Source organism: Chaetura pelagica, unplaced genomic scaffold, assembly GCF_000747805.2.
Source record: "Chaetura pelagica isolate M959 unplaced genomic scaffold, ChaPel_1.0 scaffold138, whole genome shotgun sequence".
In the NCBI taxonomy this organism is placed as follows: domain Eukaryota; kingdom Metazoa; phylum Chordata; class Aves; order Apodiformes; family Apodidae; genus Chaetura; species Chaetura pelagica.
In genome coordinates, this window is record NW_009954215.1 from 6,468,533 (window position 1) to 6,484,688 (window position 16,156).

General features: G+C 38.0%; 1 protein-coding gene across 1 annotated transcript in view; it reads right to left on the bottom strand.

The window, feature by feature from the left end:
- The window catches only part of MAD1L1 (MAD1 mitotic arrest deficient-like 1 (yeast)), a 353,023-nt gene that overhangs the window by 313,141 nt on the left and 23,726 nt on the right, over positions 1 to 16,156 (bottom strand). The window contains exon 9 of the mRNA XM_010003276.1: positions 1,518 to 1,604. Within this exon, the coding sequence (XP_010001578.1) occupies positions 1,518 to 1,604 (87 nt within the window). The remainder of the gene's footprint in view (positions 1 to 1,517; positions 1,605 to 16,156) is intronic.

Below are 16,156 nucleotides of genomic sequence, written 5' to 3' on the forward strand. Positions count from 1 at the left end.
AACTTTTAAATCATCTATAATGAAAGGTTATAAAAATGTATCTTATTGCCTACATTTTTAGACAGAAGAAGGTATGCAACAGAAGAAGGCTGAAATTATCAGTTTTGGAAATGACACACAGTGTTCCATCAGGAAAATGTTAGAATTTTAATTTTGCAGCTTTACAGCCCATTTCACTGGAAATCAAAAGTAATCTTACTCATGTTTTCATTTTTAAACTAAATTAGCAAAATCACATCCAGCATGAACAGGCACCACCAGAAGGCTGCTTTTCCAACAGATGATTCCCCTCGGCCATTAATACATTTAGAAAAAGAATTTCTCTGACAGGCTGAGAGAAGCAGCCTGAAAAAAAAATTAAAATCAATAACTCAAACATTACCATCATTCTTTTATTTGACCAGTTGTGGGTTTGAGGGTTTGCTTGGTTTATTTTCAATACATGAAATGTTTTTTTTTGTATTGGTGGGATTTTTCCCCCCCACTTTAAACGTCTTTGCAAAAACCACAAAACAACTGGGCCAGCTGCACTCCTGGGAATTTACACTTGGCTAACAATTTTACAACTGACTAAACAGTTTCTTTACCAGGAGCAGCACACATGAAGCTTTTAACAGGCAGCTAGAATCCTGCCCATCAGCAGTAAGATGGAGCCCAGAACACAACCATCTCTTGAATCAAAATCTGCCACATATCCCAGAGGACACATTAGCAAATGCAGCCCATGACAAACCAAGAGTGCTTGTCCTGGGCTCAATTACACAGTATTTGACTGCTTTACATTCAACGTGTTTACACCCAAGGCTCAAATTCTCCACACTTCTGCTGCTTACACAAGTCAGCTAACACCTTGGCAATACAAACAGTCCAAGAGAGCCTTTTTGAAAGGCTCAAGGATAGTTTTTAACAAGAACAGACAAAAGGTTCCTACTGTGAGGAAATCAAAACAGCGTGGGAAGCAAGAATGTGCACACTGAGAAGTGCTTTCTGGCACACTACAGAACTGTGCTAAGAAACGTTGTGTGTAACCAATGCAGTCTGGGAAGTTCAGCTCTGGCAGACAAATTCAGCAGTACCTTGTCACCAAAATTGCAAACATACTTTTCCTCTGTCTTATACACAAGCTGGTCCTTAAAGTAGTCAGTAACAGTCCTTGGGGCTCGCACTCACTTCCCACACCCAGAGAACTGCTTTGTACATTTTGCTGTAACATTCCCTTTTAAGATAAGATGGTCTGGGAAAGCAGCTTACTATCCCCCTTGAAAACATTTTTAGCTCATAAAATAAAGCTGGATAAACTCAACATTACGTCCTCTCACAGTCCTTCATCTTTTTCTTCCTGCAAGGATCTAAGTAAGCATAAAACTCTTCATGAACTTGGGAAAGATAGTGATAACTCTGTGAAACAGCAGAGAAATCTAAAGAGCCATCCTCTCAGGCTGCAGTCCTTGGTTTCTTTATATATGCTTTAATATAGCAGTATCTTGCTACCAGTGTCCACTATTGGTATCACTTACCTGTTTGTGATGGTAGAGTTCTGCTCTTTCAGCACAAGCTCCCTTTGCTGCAGGGCCACGATGTGCCTTGAGAGATCATCAGGTGTCCTACACAATTAAAACAAAATAAAAACTCTTCACAAATCATTGGCCAAAATTGTTCCATATGTGACCATAAAAAAATTATCATAAAAAGCAGACAAAGCATTGCCACCAGAGCAAAGTTGCTGCAGCTTCTTAAGATCAAGAAAGCTGCATCCCCGGCCATCAAGGCCAGTTTTAGTCAAGCCACTGTTGTGCGCTGTAATCACCACCCATGTCACATCACTGTTCAGTTCAACCCAGAAACCAGCTCTAAACCCATAGAGTCAGAAAGACCTAATTCAGCAAAGCAAGCAACCTGCATAAACATCCATACCAGATGAACGCTTTATCATTTGAACATACATCTTTGGGGGTATTTTAACATACATAATAGATGTTCACAACCTGCTCCCTACTACCCTACTGCTCAGCACAAATACACAGGAATGAGTACACACAGAATTACTCTAATTGCAACTCAACTATGGAATCTCAGTGAAGCATGATCCCAGGATCATTATCAAGAGGGTAAGAAAAGGAGGGAGTGCACATACAGACTATGAAATTCAGCAGCACTGGCTACTGCTGAGTAACATCTGATAGTATAGAGGTTCAGCTACATCACAGGTGGCTCGAAGCAGCATTCTGACCCAACTACCAGTGTGCTGACTTCAGAGTCCTTCACACAAGCAGTGACTCCAGAGCCATGGCAGGGGCAGTGGTATCCATCAGATGCCACTCTGATAACCTTTTCTTGTCAAAGAGATCAAAGATTTCTACCGGTTCACTAGAAACAGCTCTGCAATTACCAGGATTATTTTTCCATTAAACCCAATGACAAATTCTTAGAGCTAGTGGAATGGGATCAAGATGACTCTAGTCTGGCAGTCCCAGAAACCACATCAACAGTCTCCACAAGAGATAATGGGTTTTTTTCAGAGATGTCTCTTAAACTTGTAAGAGATTCAAATCTAGAAAAAGGCAGCTTATGAAAAAAACATAAAAAGATTTTTTTCTTGTGCCACCAGAAAGGGTTTCCCATCCCAAAAGGGAAGCATCTGTATCACATTTCTCAAAGAAAGCTGGAAAGGGCATCACAGTATATATGTGGTCCATCCTTTTGTTACACCAAGGTGCAACTCAAAGGTGATGTGACCCAAAACTTGAAGGGGCTTTTTCATAGGGAACAAGTGGCAAGCTAGTTTTGCAGAAGAAAAAACTGTAGAAATGCATTATTTTGTGTCCTCCATGATGCAAATCAAAGCTTCACTGTCAATGATAGATTAAATTAAACCTGGGCAGATTTTACATTATTCAAATACAGACCTGGAATAAGGCTCTTGCCACTTCAAAAACTGAATAGGTAGGAGACATTGCTCCAGCTTGACCATTGGGAGTCTGAGTGAATCCAGGACTAAAGAAGCTATTTCTCTGATGATACCACTTTTCAGCCAACTACTCACATATAGAAAAGGCATCACTTTTTCCTCTTTAATCATCCACCACTTCCAGTCAAGTGGAAAAAAACAGTTAAACACTCAGTTGATGCAGATAATCAGGATTCAATTCTGGCAATCCCAATTCAAAAGTTCCTCCTTTTTGCTTCCACAATTGCACACCTGTAGTCTTCCACAGCAGAAGCCTCTGATAGCACTTGTGTTACATTCAAGTCTTAGCAGTCAATATGAAATAGAACAGATGGACATGGTCTCCCTCAGACAATGGAGACATATTGCAGCAGCCAAGGAAATCTATTAGAACAGAATGAAACAGTGTTCTTCAAAGACATCATACTCAATGGCTAAGGAAACTATGAGAAGAAACCAAGATATCAACCTGGAGATGGCTTGATTAAAACATCCACAATTCAAATTCTGGTAGCAGAGACGAGTCAGTTTTAAGCCAACATGCTTTTCAAATGTGTTGCAGCACCAGGTAACACACTTCAAACAAACTGAGCCTGAAGAGATTCTTATTTTAAGCTGTTCTCTTTACTGAGAGTTACTTAATGGCTGAGCATCAGAGCAAACACTAGAGACTAGAATTGAGCCCTGCCTGATGCAAACCACATTGCCACATAACCCAAGAGCAAGGGGAAAACAACACTGGTTTCTTGGAATCCCAGCTCTGAAGAACTCAAATCTTACACGCCTCTAACTTTGTTTTTCAAGTTCAAGGACTTGGGTTCCTTCTACTGATATATAAATGGAGAAATAATTATAACATATGCCAGAAACTGGTTGGATTTCCATGCTCCATGATGTCTGTGGGAGACAAAAAAAAAAAAAGCAACAGCAAAAATCCTACAAGAAAAGTCTATAAACTACAATCCGATTTCAATATGGAATCAGTAGCTTCTATCTGCAGGAAGTGGTTCCCTGACTCAGATATTTTTTTTCATGAATTAAGGAAGTAGATGTTCTCTTTCCACAGTAGTTTCAAATTAGAAAGATCCTAGAGATAGGTTAGGAATAAAGGCAACTTGGTTTTAGCACTGAGGTAAAAAAAAGTATGAATGTTTCCCTTTCCATTTCACCATCTTTCACCTATTAGAGCCACCAGAAGCTAAAAACAGAATACACCAGACAGAAATGAACTAGGTATGCTTAGGCTGTTTGGCAAAAAGAAGCTGTAAGCAAACACACTATTTTCAACATGGACAATCTTTATAAAATTGAAAGCCAAGTCAGCAAGTTTCTGAAAAATGCTGTTCTAAGCCTCTCATAATTTAACCAAATACAGCATATTTACCACAAGGGTAGTCAGTATCAGGCATCTGTCTTGTTGAGTGCCAGCTCCCAACACAAGTGTTTGGTCCCTGCATCAATGAAATAATTGCAGATTTTCCTTAAATGGGCAAAAAAAGTATATTTGCCTGGATCTTTTTTTCCTCATTTTCTCAGAAATTCATACCATAATGTATTAGGATTGAGAAAGAGACCTGAAATTAATCCAGTAGTCAAATGAGATAGGATTATAAAAGCCCCAGATTCCTGGTAATGATAGCTACTGACAGAATTCCAGTAAAAAACTATTATCCTCGTCTGTTCAGCAATTCAAATCAACAACCAGCTTCCAATCTTAGTTTCAGCAACTGGCAGCTTTAGGTTTATACTTATTTCTGGAGGATGTTCTATTGGCATTAAATACTTTTATTTTTTTTGCTGCTCCACTTTAAAAGATATTGCCATAGTTTAACACTGGGCCAGCAACTAAACAAAAGACAGATGCTCTCTATTAACCCCTCTATCATCTGCTGCCTCTTCAGCTTCAAGGTCAGATGCAGTTTGTCAGTGGTGGCATCTTCTCTGTCAGGACTGATCTCTAAGAGAAAATAAAGTCAATGGGTATTAATGCCCTGTAAAGAAGAGTTCACTTTGTATATAACTAAACGAGGTCAGGTGATTAGAGACAAAGACACCCCTTGCATGCACTCTGATGTCAAATACCCTGTATTGAGTGGTTTCAAAGCTTGTTTCTGAGCCCTACATCCCATCCTGATCACACACAATTTGGCAAGTGCCAAATTTACACAGTTCCAAGCAGAAGAATGACATTGCATGCATAATGAAATTGAATCAGAGCTTTCAATTTGAAGAGAACTGGTCAACTCCGAAAGCACCACAAATCCCAACCACCCTCATTGCTGTAAACCCCCCTCACTTCACAAGTTTCTGAAAACAATGCCACATAAAGAGAGAAAATTTTCAGAATCTCAGCACACACTTAAGATGTTCTGGCCTTGAATGGGCTGGCTGTATATAATTTTTGCTAAAGCTCCTTCCATTCCCTATGGAACAATTGATATAAAAAGGAGTAGTAAAAAGCCAAGTCTGCTTTAAGAGAATGTGTCTGACAATATATCTTCACAACACTGCTTGAATCACCATTGCTACTTGAGGGAAGTTTGAAACTCTATCCTTACATAAATACACCCAGAACATCGTTTCTGAGAAGCTGCTTCTTTCTGTGCTGTCACTATGTTTGCCCTGGAAACCTGCAGACAGTTTTCCTTCCCCACGGAGCCAGGAAAAAAAAACACCTAATTTGTATCAACCCTGCAAAATCCTGTAAATGAAACACACACACCTAATGGCAGGATTCAAGAGCAGTGTGTTATTAAAACTGAATAATATGCTATGTAATTAAAAATTAAGAACAAATGACAAGAAGTGGCTTCCAAAATAAAAGTGCAGATTAAACCACTGACTTCAGTTCCTTTCTTCCTTTGGCATAAAGAGCCAAAAGCTCTTATGAGAGTTGGTTTCAACCAGAACATTCTTCCTCTGTCCCACCATCCCCATCTCTGAAATGGCACTTCCTTCTGCAATAACACTTTTAAGCAAAAATTTAAAACCAAACTAACACCAAACAGGAGAATTTAAGCCTAAATTTTACACCTTTTTTTTTTTTCCCTAAAGAAGAAAATTAGCCCAGCATAGCTTAGCAGCACAGGCAGAAAAGGGACAAAACTCTGTTAAGCAAAGCTCTTTGGCTTCCTTTGAAGTTCAGATAAATTGAAAAGGAGCAATTTAAGAATGATAAAAAACATAAAACTGTTCAAATGAAGTGAAAAATTAATTTAATGGGAGGCCCATCTGAGTCACTCAATGACTTTCAAGCACCCACCGGCACACTAACTTTTAACAAAAAAATAGCTTACCCTTTTTTTTATGCTTTCTTTAACACACACAACTGGAATTTCATAAACATTTGCTAGAAAGCTCTGTCTTAGCTAAGGATCTATTATAATTTCAGTACAAAACATGACATTAACACGCCAAGAATTAGCTGTTTAAGTAACATTAAACCAAGACTGAGTAAGCAGACGAAGATGTTAAAGTAAAAATTTGAGTATTTTTTAAAATTTATTATTTATTAGAACGTCAACTTCTTATTGCTTCTATAAAATGTTTCAAAATTCACAGCAAAGGAAAAGTTTGATTGTAGCTCAATATCTGTCATTAATTTTTAACTATGGCAGTGCAAGTCAAAAGTAAAACTGAAGAGAAAAACAGCCACTTAGTCAACAGTTTGGATGACTAAGTTCTTCCTGCTTTTTTAAAAGAATAAATTTGCTTGAAACTCCTAAACTAATAACACACTTATCATACTCAATTGCTCACAACTACATATTTCTGGAGTTCTGTTGAATTAACATTTCTATAGTTTTAACTCTGTATGAATATACGATGACTCAGAGTTGGTTGTCTCAACTAAGTCATATGAAGTTGAAATGGAACATTCCCAGGTTATTGGCACAGCACTATAGGTGGATCCATGAACTGTTTTACACTTAAGCATAATTAATTGACAAAGATCAGAGACATAAGTCTTTACTGAAGTGTTTTGTAAGAGAATCAGGCACAGAAAGGGAGGTCACACCTTTTTCTTCAATCAAAAAAATTTCTAGGTTGGTATTTTTGGCATTTTTTTGTTGTGTTTTGGTTTTAAGGGCAGTCTCATAAAATTACAAAATCTGCATTTTGTTCCTTATCTCTTTTATATTATATATAAGAAACACAAGAATATTTTTTAATTCTCCTCTCCCCAAGAAGGACCTTTTCTGCTTTTAAACATGAATTTATTCTTCATAAGCAGAACAACAGCATGTGAAGAACAAACAGAATGATAACATGACAACAACAGAGGATTTCTGGAAAGGCATTTTAGTTGTTTTAAATATTTCTATATCATCAGAAAGTCTGTGGAATGACTCTAATAGTCTCTTCCTGTGTGTTTGAAGTGAGTCCCCCAAAAATTTTGAACTCTATAGCGGCTTTAACTCCTCTCTCTGGTTTACAGGACTCTCATGTATCTTTTAAGCTTCACCAGCAACTCCAAAAGGAGCTCAACTCCTGGAATGACTTGTCCTTCAAAGTACAGCAAAGAATAATCACCACATACTACCCAAAACAGAGTCCTTATGCTTAATTTTTTCACATTAACCCAAAGTTTGTATCAGAAAACTCTAACTTGCTCAACTTAGAATCAAAGAATGGTTTGTGGTGGAGCATGACCTCCCTGGGAACACAGCTTAGCTCACCTCCACCTAAAACAAAACATTACCCCTAAAATCTGGTGTCCAGGCCTGGAAGCTCTAAGTTTCATAACAATACTTGTCTTGCAAAAAAAAAGCCCCTTCAAGCTTCAGTCCATGTAGTTACCCCTATTTGTTACCTGCTACACACATTGTTCACAAAAATCATTTCTCAAAATGTCCTAGGCCATTAGGACACATTTAGTGTTTTGGAAAACTTCTAAACTGATTTTTTTTTTTTGAAGAGCAGTAGTCACTTACCTTTTTTCATTTAAATGAAGGTGCTAAGAGCTGCCAAGGAAGCAGAGCTAAGATGTACCTGCCACTGTTTCTCCAATAAATTGCATGGTTAATATTTAATATACAAATCTGAAGTGTAAACTGAAAGCAATAAGCAATCTTAACTTCTGAGGTTCCCTCATTTAGAAAAGAAACCTCATATTTGTGTACAGAGAGAATCACCAAACCCAACTGCTCTTCACCAAAGCAAGTGTCCCCCACTTGAAGCAGAAGAACAACTTATTTATAAGAAAGCATTTTAAGTGTTTATAAGTGTCTGTCTTGACAATTCTAAGGACAACTGATCAGTTTCTTTTGAAGGAACTGCAAAATTAGCTATTAATCCAGTCAAGCCACAATTTGAAGAGGGGAAGAAAAACAGGGAAGAATAGTATCTTAGATTTCAGCCAATAGTCTTATTCCAGTTTTAATGTAAAAAGTTCTCCTCCCAAAGTCAATTGATCTTCCAAGTTTCATTTATACTTTAAAGATACATGTAAGAGTTCAACAAGACAAAATTAATCTCACTTTTGAAAAAATAACAATTTGGCAGGCATTTCAACTTTTCAAACTTCTTCCTCACCCCTAGCACTGCTCTAACAGCAAGCACAGAAATAACCACTGAAAATTCATAAAGACACATGTATGGTTGATTGTAACATTACAAGTTACAAAAGGCTTCAAAGAGAGGGAATGTCCACAAAGTAGTATCAAACCTGCTGATTCGGAAGGCAAAATAAAAACAGCCGGGTTTGGTTAGATTTTATTAATCTTCACCCAGAAATCAAGTCATTGCGAACTGAATCACATGACAGGCAATTCAGATCTTTCAGAAGTCATGGTAAAATGAGCAATTTCCTGCTGTTTGGTTTAAAAAGTGCTAAAGCTTTTTACACAGCAAGGTCAGAGAGTATTTTCATTTCCAAAGGGGCCCAGCTCACACAAACCATCATTGTAGACTTGCAGGCTTCTCTTCTCTAGGTGCAATTTGATGAGAGCAGCAGAGCAAATCTAATTGCCTGCGGCCACTGAAGTGGCAGTCCTTGGCTTTGCTTGGCTCATTTTCTGCCACTGAAGGTCTGAATCAGCTTGCTGAAATTCTCCTTTTCAACCAGAAGCTGTTAACTGGCTCAGCTGTCTTCTTATCAAAACATATCCTCAAGCTCTCATTGAGCTTAGGGGTCTACACTGAGTCAAGTAGCATCAGCCATATGGAAAAAGCAATAAGGGGCTCATGGGTGAGACATATGAACTGTCAATCTGGCTCTCAAAAGCTGGTAGGAAGTCAGGCTACCAATGTTGCAAGAGATCATGACACCATCATGTCATCATTTTGGTTCTTGGGACAGCTGAATAACTCTATGCTATCCCTTCAAGGGAGGGTACTTAGTACAGTCAAGACTTCGTTAAGAGTCAAAACTAACCAATGCTTTCAACAGAAAAACAGGCACTTCTGCAGAGAAAGAACATAACAAGGGAAACAGGTAAACAGAGAAACAGAGTGACTATCCTGATCTCTTACTAATGACAAGTACATCCCCACACAAGCTCAATTTTGCTGCTGCTAACCCACGGGGACATCCTTTAGTTCCTCTGCTCTTCCACTTTCCAACACAAGACTGATCACTTGGTAAGACTGGAGCAAAACATGCTCTGTACTCAGCTGCCATTTTTCAGGGTTTTTTGGCAGAAAAGCTCATTTGTGTCATAAATAAGCATAAATATTTTAAAATGTATATTTACTGACTCCAAAACCTTTACTTATGCTTGACATTTTCAAAACAATCAAAGCATACTCAGCTATGCCCTATTTCTTGACTCTTTCCTTAGACAACATCACAAAAAACAATCTTTTTGGTAGCGTGATACAGATGAAATCAATTTCATCTTGCAGCATGCACTGCTATGCCTCATCTCACAGGGAAAAAAAAAAAGGAGAGATAGTTCATAAACTTCAATCATGCTGTAACAAAAGAATTTTAATTTGGCTTAAACTCAGTTGCATAAAATGAAAGTTTATAAAAGCAACAATAAGCCATTTGATATACAACTCAAGAAACATGGAGCATATCTGCAAAGCTATTAAATATTCTATATCCTATGGTTTTCCAATACAAGAAAACAAACAGCTCTAAAGGTCTTCCCTTTTTCTACATTATCACGGAAGTACAGCAAACCTATTGTACTTAGTAAACTAGAAGAACCAGTGTCTTTGAAATGCTTTCAAACCATTGCTTGATACAATGCAAGGAAAATCCTTGTCTCCAGCAACAGACTTCCTACAGCAGCAACAGCATCCTGTTCCAAGTCAGACAGCACTGCCCACAGCAGCATATTCTCCACCCTACTCTTCTCTATTTTTGACTGTCTCTCATCACTGCTTCATCTCTTATTAGGAGAAAAAAAAAGCACAAAAGCAAACACACACCAAAAAAAGACACAACCTAAACAGCCCTATATTAAGGAGAAAGTTTCTTAAGTACCTTAAGGATTCATTCACAAGTGGTTTGAAAAGGATCCAAGATGACATCTGTGAATAACAGTATTTTTGTTTAACTTAAAAACAACAAAACAAACAAAAAACCACACCAAAACCCCCACAGTTTAGATATCAAAAGGAGGGAGGGAAAAAAGCCAAACACAAACTTCTAAAGTACCTTTTAGCTATTTACCAGCAGTAGCACAGAAGTAGTGAAGTTGGAAATTATCACAAAGGATTTTGAAAAATGGCTGTTGCTGCTCACGCTCTAGGGTAGATACCAGCACAATATTTACAATTAAAGAAGAAAATGTTTCTTTTCTCAGTTTGCAATTTCATTTAATGTAATCATATATTAATGATGATGCTGAAAGGAAATCATTGTGGCATGTAATTTCATACCTCATGCCCTTAAGATTTTGAGCACAAAATGTAAACACATTTAATAATGTAATGTTTCATTTTACTGCAGCAGCAAAAGCTATTTTAAGTCTTTTACCCCAACATGAATTTGAGGGGAAAAAAGCTAAAGGAAAAAAACATGCTGTGAAATTAATAAAAACTTATTTTAGGGAGTCATAACTAGAGTAGTTTTTCCTATAGTTTCCATTTGTCAATGGTGTTAGAACAGTCATTGTGAAAATTTAGTGCTGGGCAGAGAGAACAGTGTGAACTATTTGCTGGGAAAAATTAAGGCTTCACAAGAGGGATGGGAGGTATATCCAACTAATCCAAAGAACAGAACTGTAGCAAAATAGCAATTATTTATTCTAACCACATGGGTATCCTACTAGGATTTTCAAGGCATTTGGGTAATTGTAAGTAATCATATGCCAAAAAAAAAAAAAAATTACTATCTGAGAATCACAGACTGAAATACAAAGATAAGCTCATTGGAAACAAACCCTGAATAGACAGTTGTAGTGTCTTTGAAAGAGACACCGTTCAACACAGGTTCATTAGAAACCCTGAAAACTATTTCAGGCCAATTACTGGGATTACACCAAGCTGGGAGAGTGTCCTGACAGCCAAAATAAAGCTAATGAATGAAACCTCCAGAACATCAGGCAGAAGCTTCTCTTTCTAAATTTAATGTCAATGACTAAAAGCTACTTCAGAAACTTGTTGCTCACTAAGCTGAGGGCCAGCAAGGATGGCTGGTTACAACAAAAGGATCTCAAGTGAAAAACTTAACTCCTTAGCTTTCCAATTAGGCAAGAATGTGTATGCAAATAAACAGACTGAGCTAGAAATCCTGATTATCATTTTACTGAACCATTCTGCTGTGTCACTTCCCAGACATCTGAAGACATTCAGACCAGCCTAGACATCAGACAACATCAGCTTCTTCTGAAGGAAGGGAAAAAACAAAACCTAAAAACCACAAGTTACTTGTATCCAACATACCCCTCTGGGATCAATTCTACCCACATGGAAATTACTGACAGAGACACCATTTTTAGATAACAAGTCCTCTTGTCTGATAAGAAAGGGAGCTAATGCTGTAACCAAGACTAGGTACTGACAATATGATGCATATTTGACTATTTTACTTATTTCACTAAATCAACAGTCTTGATCTTCTGACATCTGAGATAATCCTTGCAGAATACTAATTTACTTAAGCTCCTGTATTGCTTTCAACATCTTTATCGATCACATTGTTTACCCAGACTCTTATCAGCTGAAAAAATTAGCCAGGAGCAACACAAAATCTCTAATCTTGAGCAAGAGAAAATACTATTAATGACTGCCTACAGGTCTTTGTGGGAGTCTAGACCATATTTTCAGCTACTTTTATATTAAGTGATTTGACATGCCATATATTGTTCTTATTTACTTCTGATTACAATCACATACTTCTTCAGTCTCACGGCAGGAATGGCCACTTGAAGCTACAGTAAGTTATTTTAAGTAGGGTTTTTTAATATCATCCAATAACATCAGTCACAGGTAAATTTATTACTTCAGTGTTAGAAAGAATGAAAAGCACACTGCTTATATGTTGAGCTGGAATACTAAGTTATTCTTTCAGACAGAAAATTGAGGTTAAGCCTGTTGCTTCAATTAATTAAAAACTATCCAAACTCAAGCAAAGATTATTTCAAAGCTTTTCATAGCAGATGTCTCACCTCTGGCAGAAGCAGAAAGTAAAACGTCCTAGTTTCAGCAAACGTGGGAGGTTAAAAATGTGATTGAAGTACAGAAAACATGAAGCTGATAAATGATTATATTTATCATAAAAATCAATACTGGAACAAATAAAGGCGAAAATGTCTAAGGAAAGTGCTTGGGTTGTCAGCAGCAGCATATTCTTACAAGTTATTAGTCTTCAGATGGCACAAAAGGCATCAACTACTGCTGAGGCTCTATTCATGGCAGATATAACAAGAGCATAACACACTTGGGGAAAGACTTGATTTCTCTAGAAACCAAACCAAAAGCCAGGCCTTAATTTTAGAATCTGAAGCACTAAGCTTAAGCAATCTGGCCAGGGGCACCCAAAAAACTCTATAATTTAACTCCAATAAAGAAAACTTAACCCCACATTCATTTAAAGAATGACTGAAGCCATCAACCACAAGAGATGCACCCTGAATCTTTTGTTTCTTAACTTGCAAAGCAGTCAAATACAAGTATGCAACACTATTTTTGAGTGTCATACTAATAAATTAATCCTAAAACATGGGTTTAAATCCTATCACATAATTTCCCACCGAGTTCACTTACCATTCTGAGCTTGCTGCTCATTTACTGGTTTTAACAAATCCATAAGCACTGAGAGCTCAGTGCCTATAACCCCCACCCTCTGTCTCAGGCCCCCACATTTAATGAAGCACATTTCTCACTCCGCTGTCCACAAGCTGGCAAGTGAGCTTAACTTCAGGAAAACGAATGACATGCATCCCCAGACACATGTAAATAAAATGAAGAAATTTCAGATTTACAGTGCTGCCTTCAAAACCTCTCCCCCAGCTCAGGGAGGATTAAAAAGGACTTCAAAGAAGCCAGAGTTCCAATTAAAACACTGTGACCACCCCAGGGACGCAAAAACATTCCTCTGATTAGTGAGATGCGCTCTTTGAACTGTTTAGCTAAAAAAAGCTTTCAGAACTTTAAACAAATGAAGTAATTCTCACATACTTTTTTTTTTTTAAAAAAGCTTCTAAAAATTTAGTATTCAAAGTGAAGGACAAATATTTCAGACCAAAACTTTTGTGGAAACCCATTAACAGTCCAGCTCTAGGCATTTAACAGACACAAGACGTACCAAGACCTCAACATTGCAGTCCCAGTACAAACCAGATGACAGAAGTCATTAGAACAGAGGAACTCAGAGAGTGTCATTGTTGCTGCAGTGGTGCCAGCACCCCAGTATTACAAAAAGATGGTGCAAAATTCCAAGCTCATCAGCCATCAGAACCACTCTCTCTCAAGGGCAGAACACATCAATCCCACCTCATTTTGCAATTCTGCTTTCTTTCCTTAACATCCAGATCACCCAAGCCACACATGTAAAGCTCCTCATATCCAAGTCCTTTGACACACCGTGACAATAAAAGTTGCCCTCAGCCTTGGCAATAAGCACAGATTTAAATAAGAAGCTCTTCCTAGGATTCCCACCACAAAAAAAAGCAAAAACCCAGCTCACCCCACCCTCTCAGTCTCTCATTCCCAAAACCAGAGTTGGATTACGTATTTCGAAAGTTTTAACATCAGAAAGAATTATCAACTTTGGGAAAATAACTGAGCCTTAAAGCATGCCAAAGCAGTCAGAGCTAAGTGGATATAGTAAACCTGCTTGTGAAAGCCAAAGTCCAATCACCATCATCCATAAATAATTAATAATTCATGACAGAAAGAAATAGAAGCAGACTTTAAGACCTGTTCATGGAAAGTAGAACTACTATAGTGTAATGGCATTAAAGATCTAAACAGTGGCATTTCAGCCGTTACTGCTCTCCTTTCACCAGCTTCCTCTCAAAAACCAAGACATCAGCTCAGCTGCCTCCATTAAGCACCTTGACACCATTTTGGCTTACTGCTATCACCAAGTTTTAGTCGCTTTCAATGCCTGAAGCTACTAAGGGAGGCACTAGTAAAGTCAGATTATAAACAGCTGTGAATACATTTCCAATTGTAGAGACAGTCCCTATTCCTCCACTAAAAGAGACAAACATCTCCATTTCACATCACTTGTGTGTCCTTCCTTGCATGTCACAGTTATCTTCAAGATCTTTTTTCATCACACTGTACGATACCACACCCAGGACTACTCACAACCAGCTATTTTATCTTTGATGAATGGATAGAACAGAATCAACTAGACAAGAATAAAGACTTAAAATACCTAGAAATCTTTGCAATGTCTACCCCACTGGAGATCTTCTCCCAGCTCCTCCAAGATCTGCAACTTCCTGATTCTGCTCATTGCTGATGACTGCAGTTTTGTACAAGAGCTCCATGCTTGAGGAAAAGATGCATCAGATATTCCTAACACCTCAGATTCCACTTGAGATTGATTGGGAAGATACTGCAAAGCATTTGTAACCTACATGTAAATAGGAGTCCTGTTTATCCAGTAAGTGTTGTAGAACTCAGATGCTGAGGGTGTCCACTTTGGACACAGCTTCAGTGTGCAAGCACAAATGAAATCTGCAGTCATTAAACCACAAGACAATTTAAAGTCACTGGTGCAAAGCTAACTCAGTTACCTCTTTCCTCCTAAGCTTCTCTGAATTCTCAAGTTTTCCCATTATATTACTGAGAAAAAAAAAAATAATTTACTTTAACTATTGTGGTTTGTAACTTGAGCATTAGGCAGTTAAAAGAGTCCTCCAATCTCAGCTCAATCCTTCCTCTGCTAAACCACTGATTCTCTCATAAAACATCCCACTTCAGAAGCACATCAGAGAAACAGTGCCAGAACTGGGCATTTCTTGTAGAACTTGATACCTCCACTACGTTTCATACTTAACCGTTCAAAAGACAGGATTAAAACAAACACATGTTGGAAAACAAATAGCTTTCCAACTGCTTACAGAACACTTGGCCACATGCTGAGCATCAACTCTTTGCAGAGTCATGTATAAAGTCCATGTATAAAGGATTTCTGAACTGCTCAAGTGATTCTACCATATTTACTATCATTTTTTACAACAAATAAAATCTGCACATAGCATATGATAGGCAGAAGACCCTCAAAGTGTTGTAACTAGTGCTTATGTAGTGCAAAGAGGTATTTGTAACCCTGGGTAAGAGGATGACTGACCAAAACCAACAAAGCCACATCTTTAAGTTCTTCCTTTCATGTAACGAGATGAACATACAATCAGTGTGAGAAACGCACATAAAGGTTCAACAATAGGAGTCTCCACATGGAACCAAGTCCTCTCTGCATGGGCATTTTGCACTTGCTTCAAAAAGCTGGAGTCAGACAAGCAGATTCTCCACTGGCATCCCTTTTGCCACAGAGGACTGCTTCCAAAATCCCAAGGAAATGGGCACAATTACTGTAGTAAGAGATTCAAATACACCCAACAAAGAAACTTCTTGCCTCAAACTCAGGGAAGTACACAAACAATCACGAATCCCAGGTGCACATCCCTGTAGCCTGTAAAACTACCCACTTTTTTCTCAGGCTTAAAATAAATGTTCAAAATACAGCTTCTCAGAAAGGAGAAATGAGAGCTGCCTATTGATTTTGTATCAGGGCTACCTCAGAAAAGAAGTGGAAGAACATAATAGTTGAAACAAACATTACCCCCCATCCTCCCT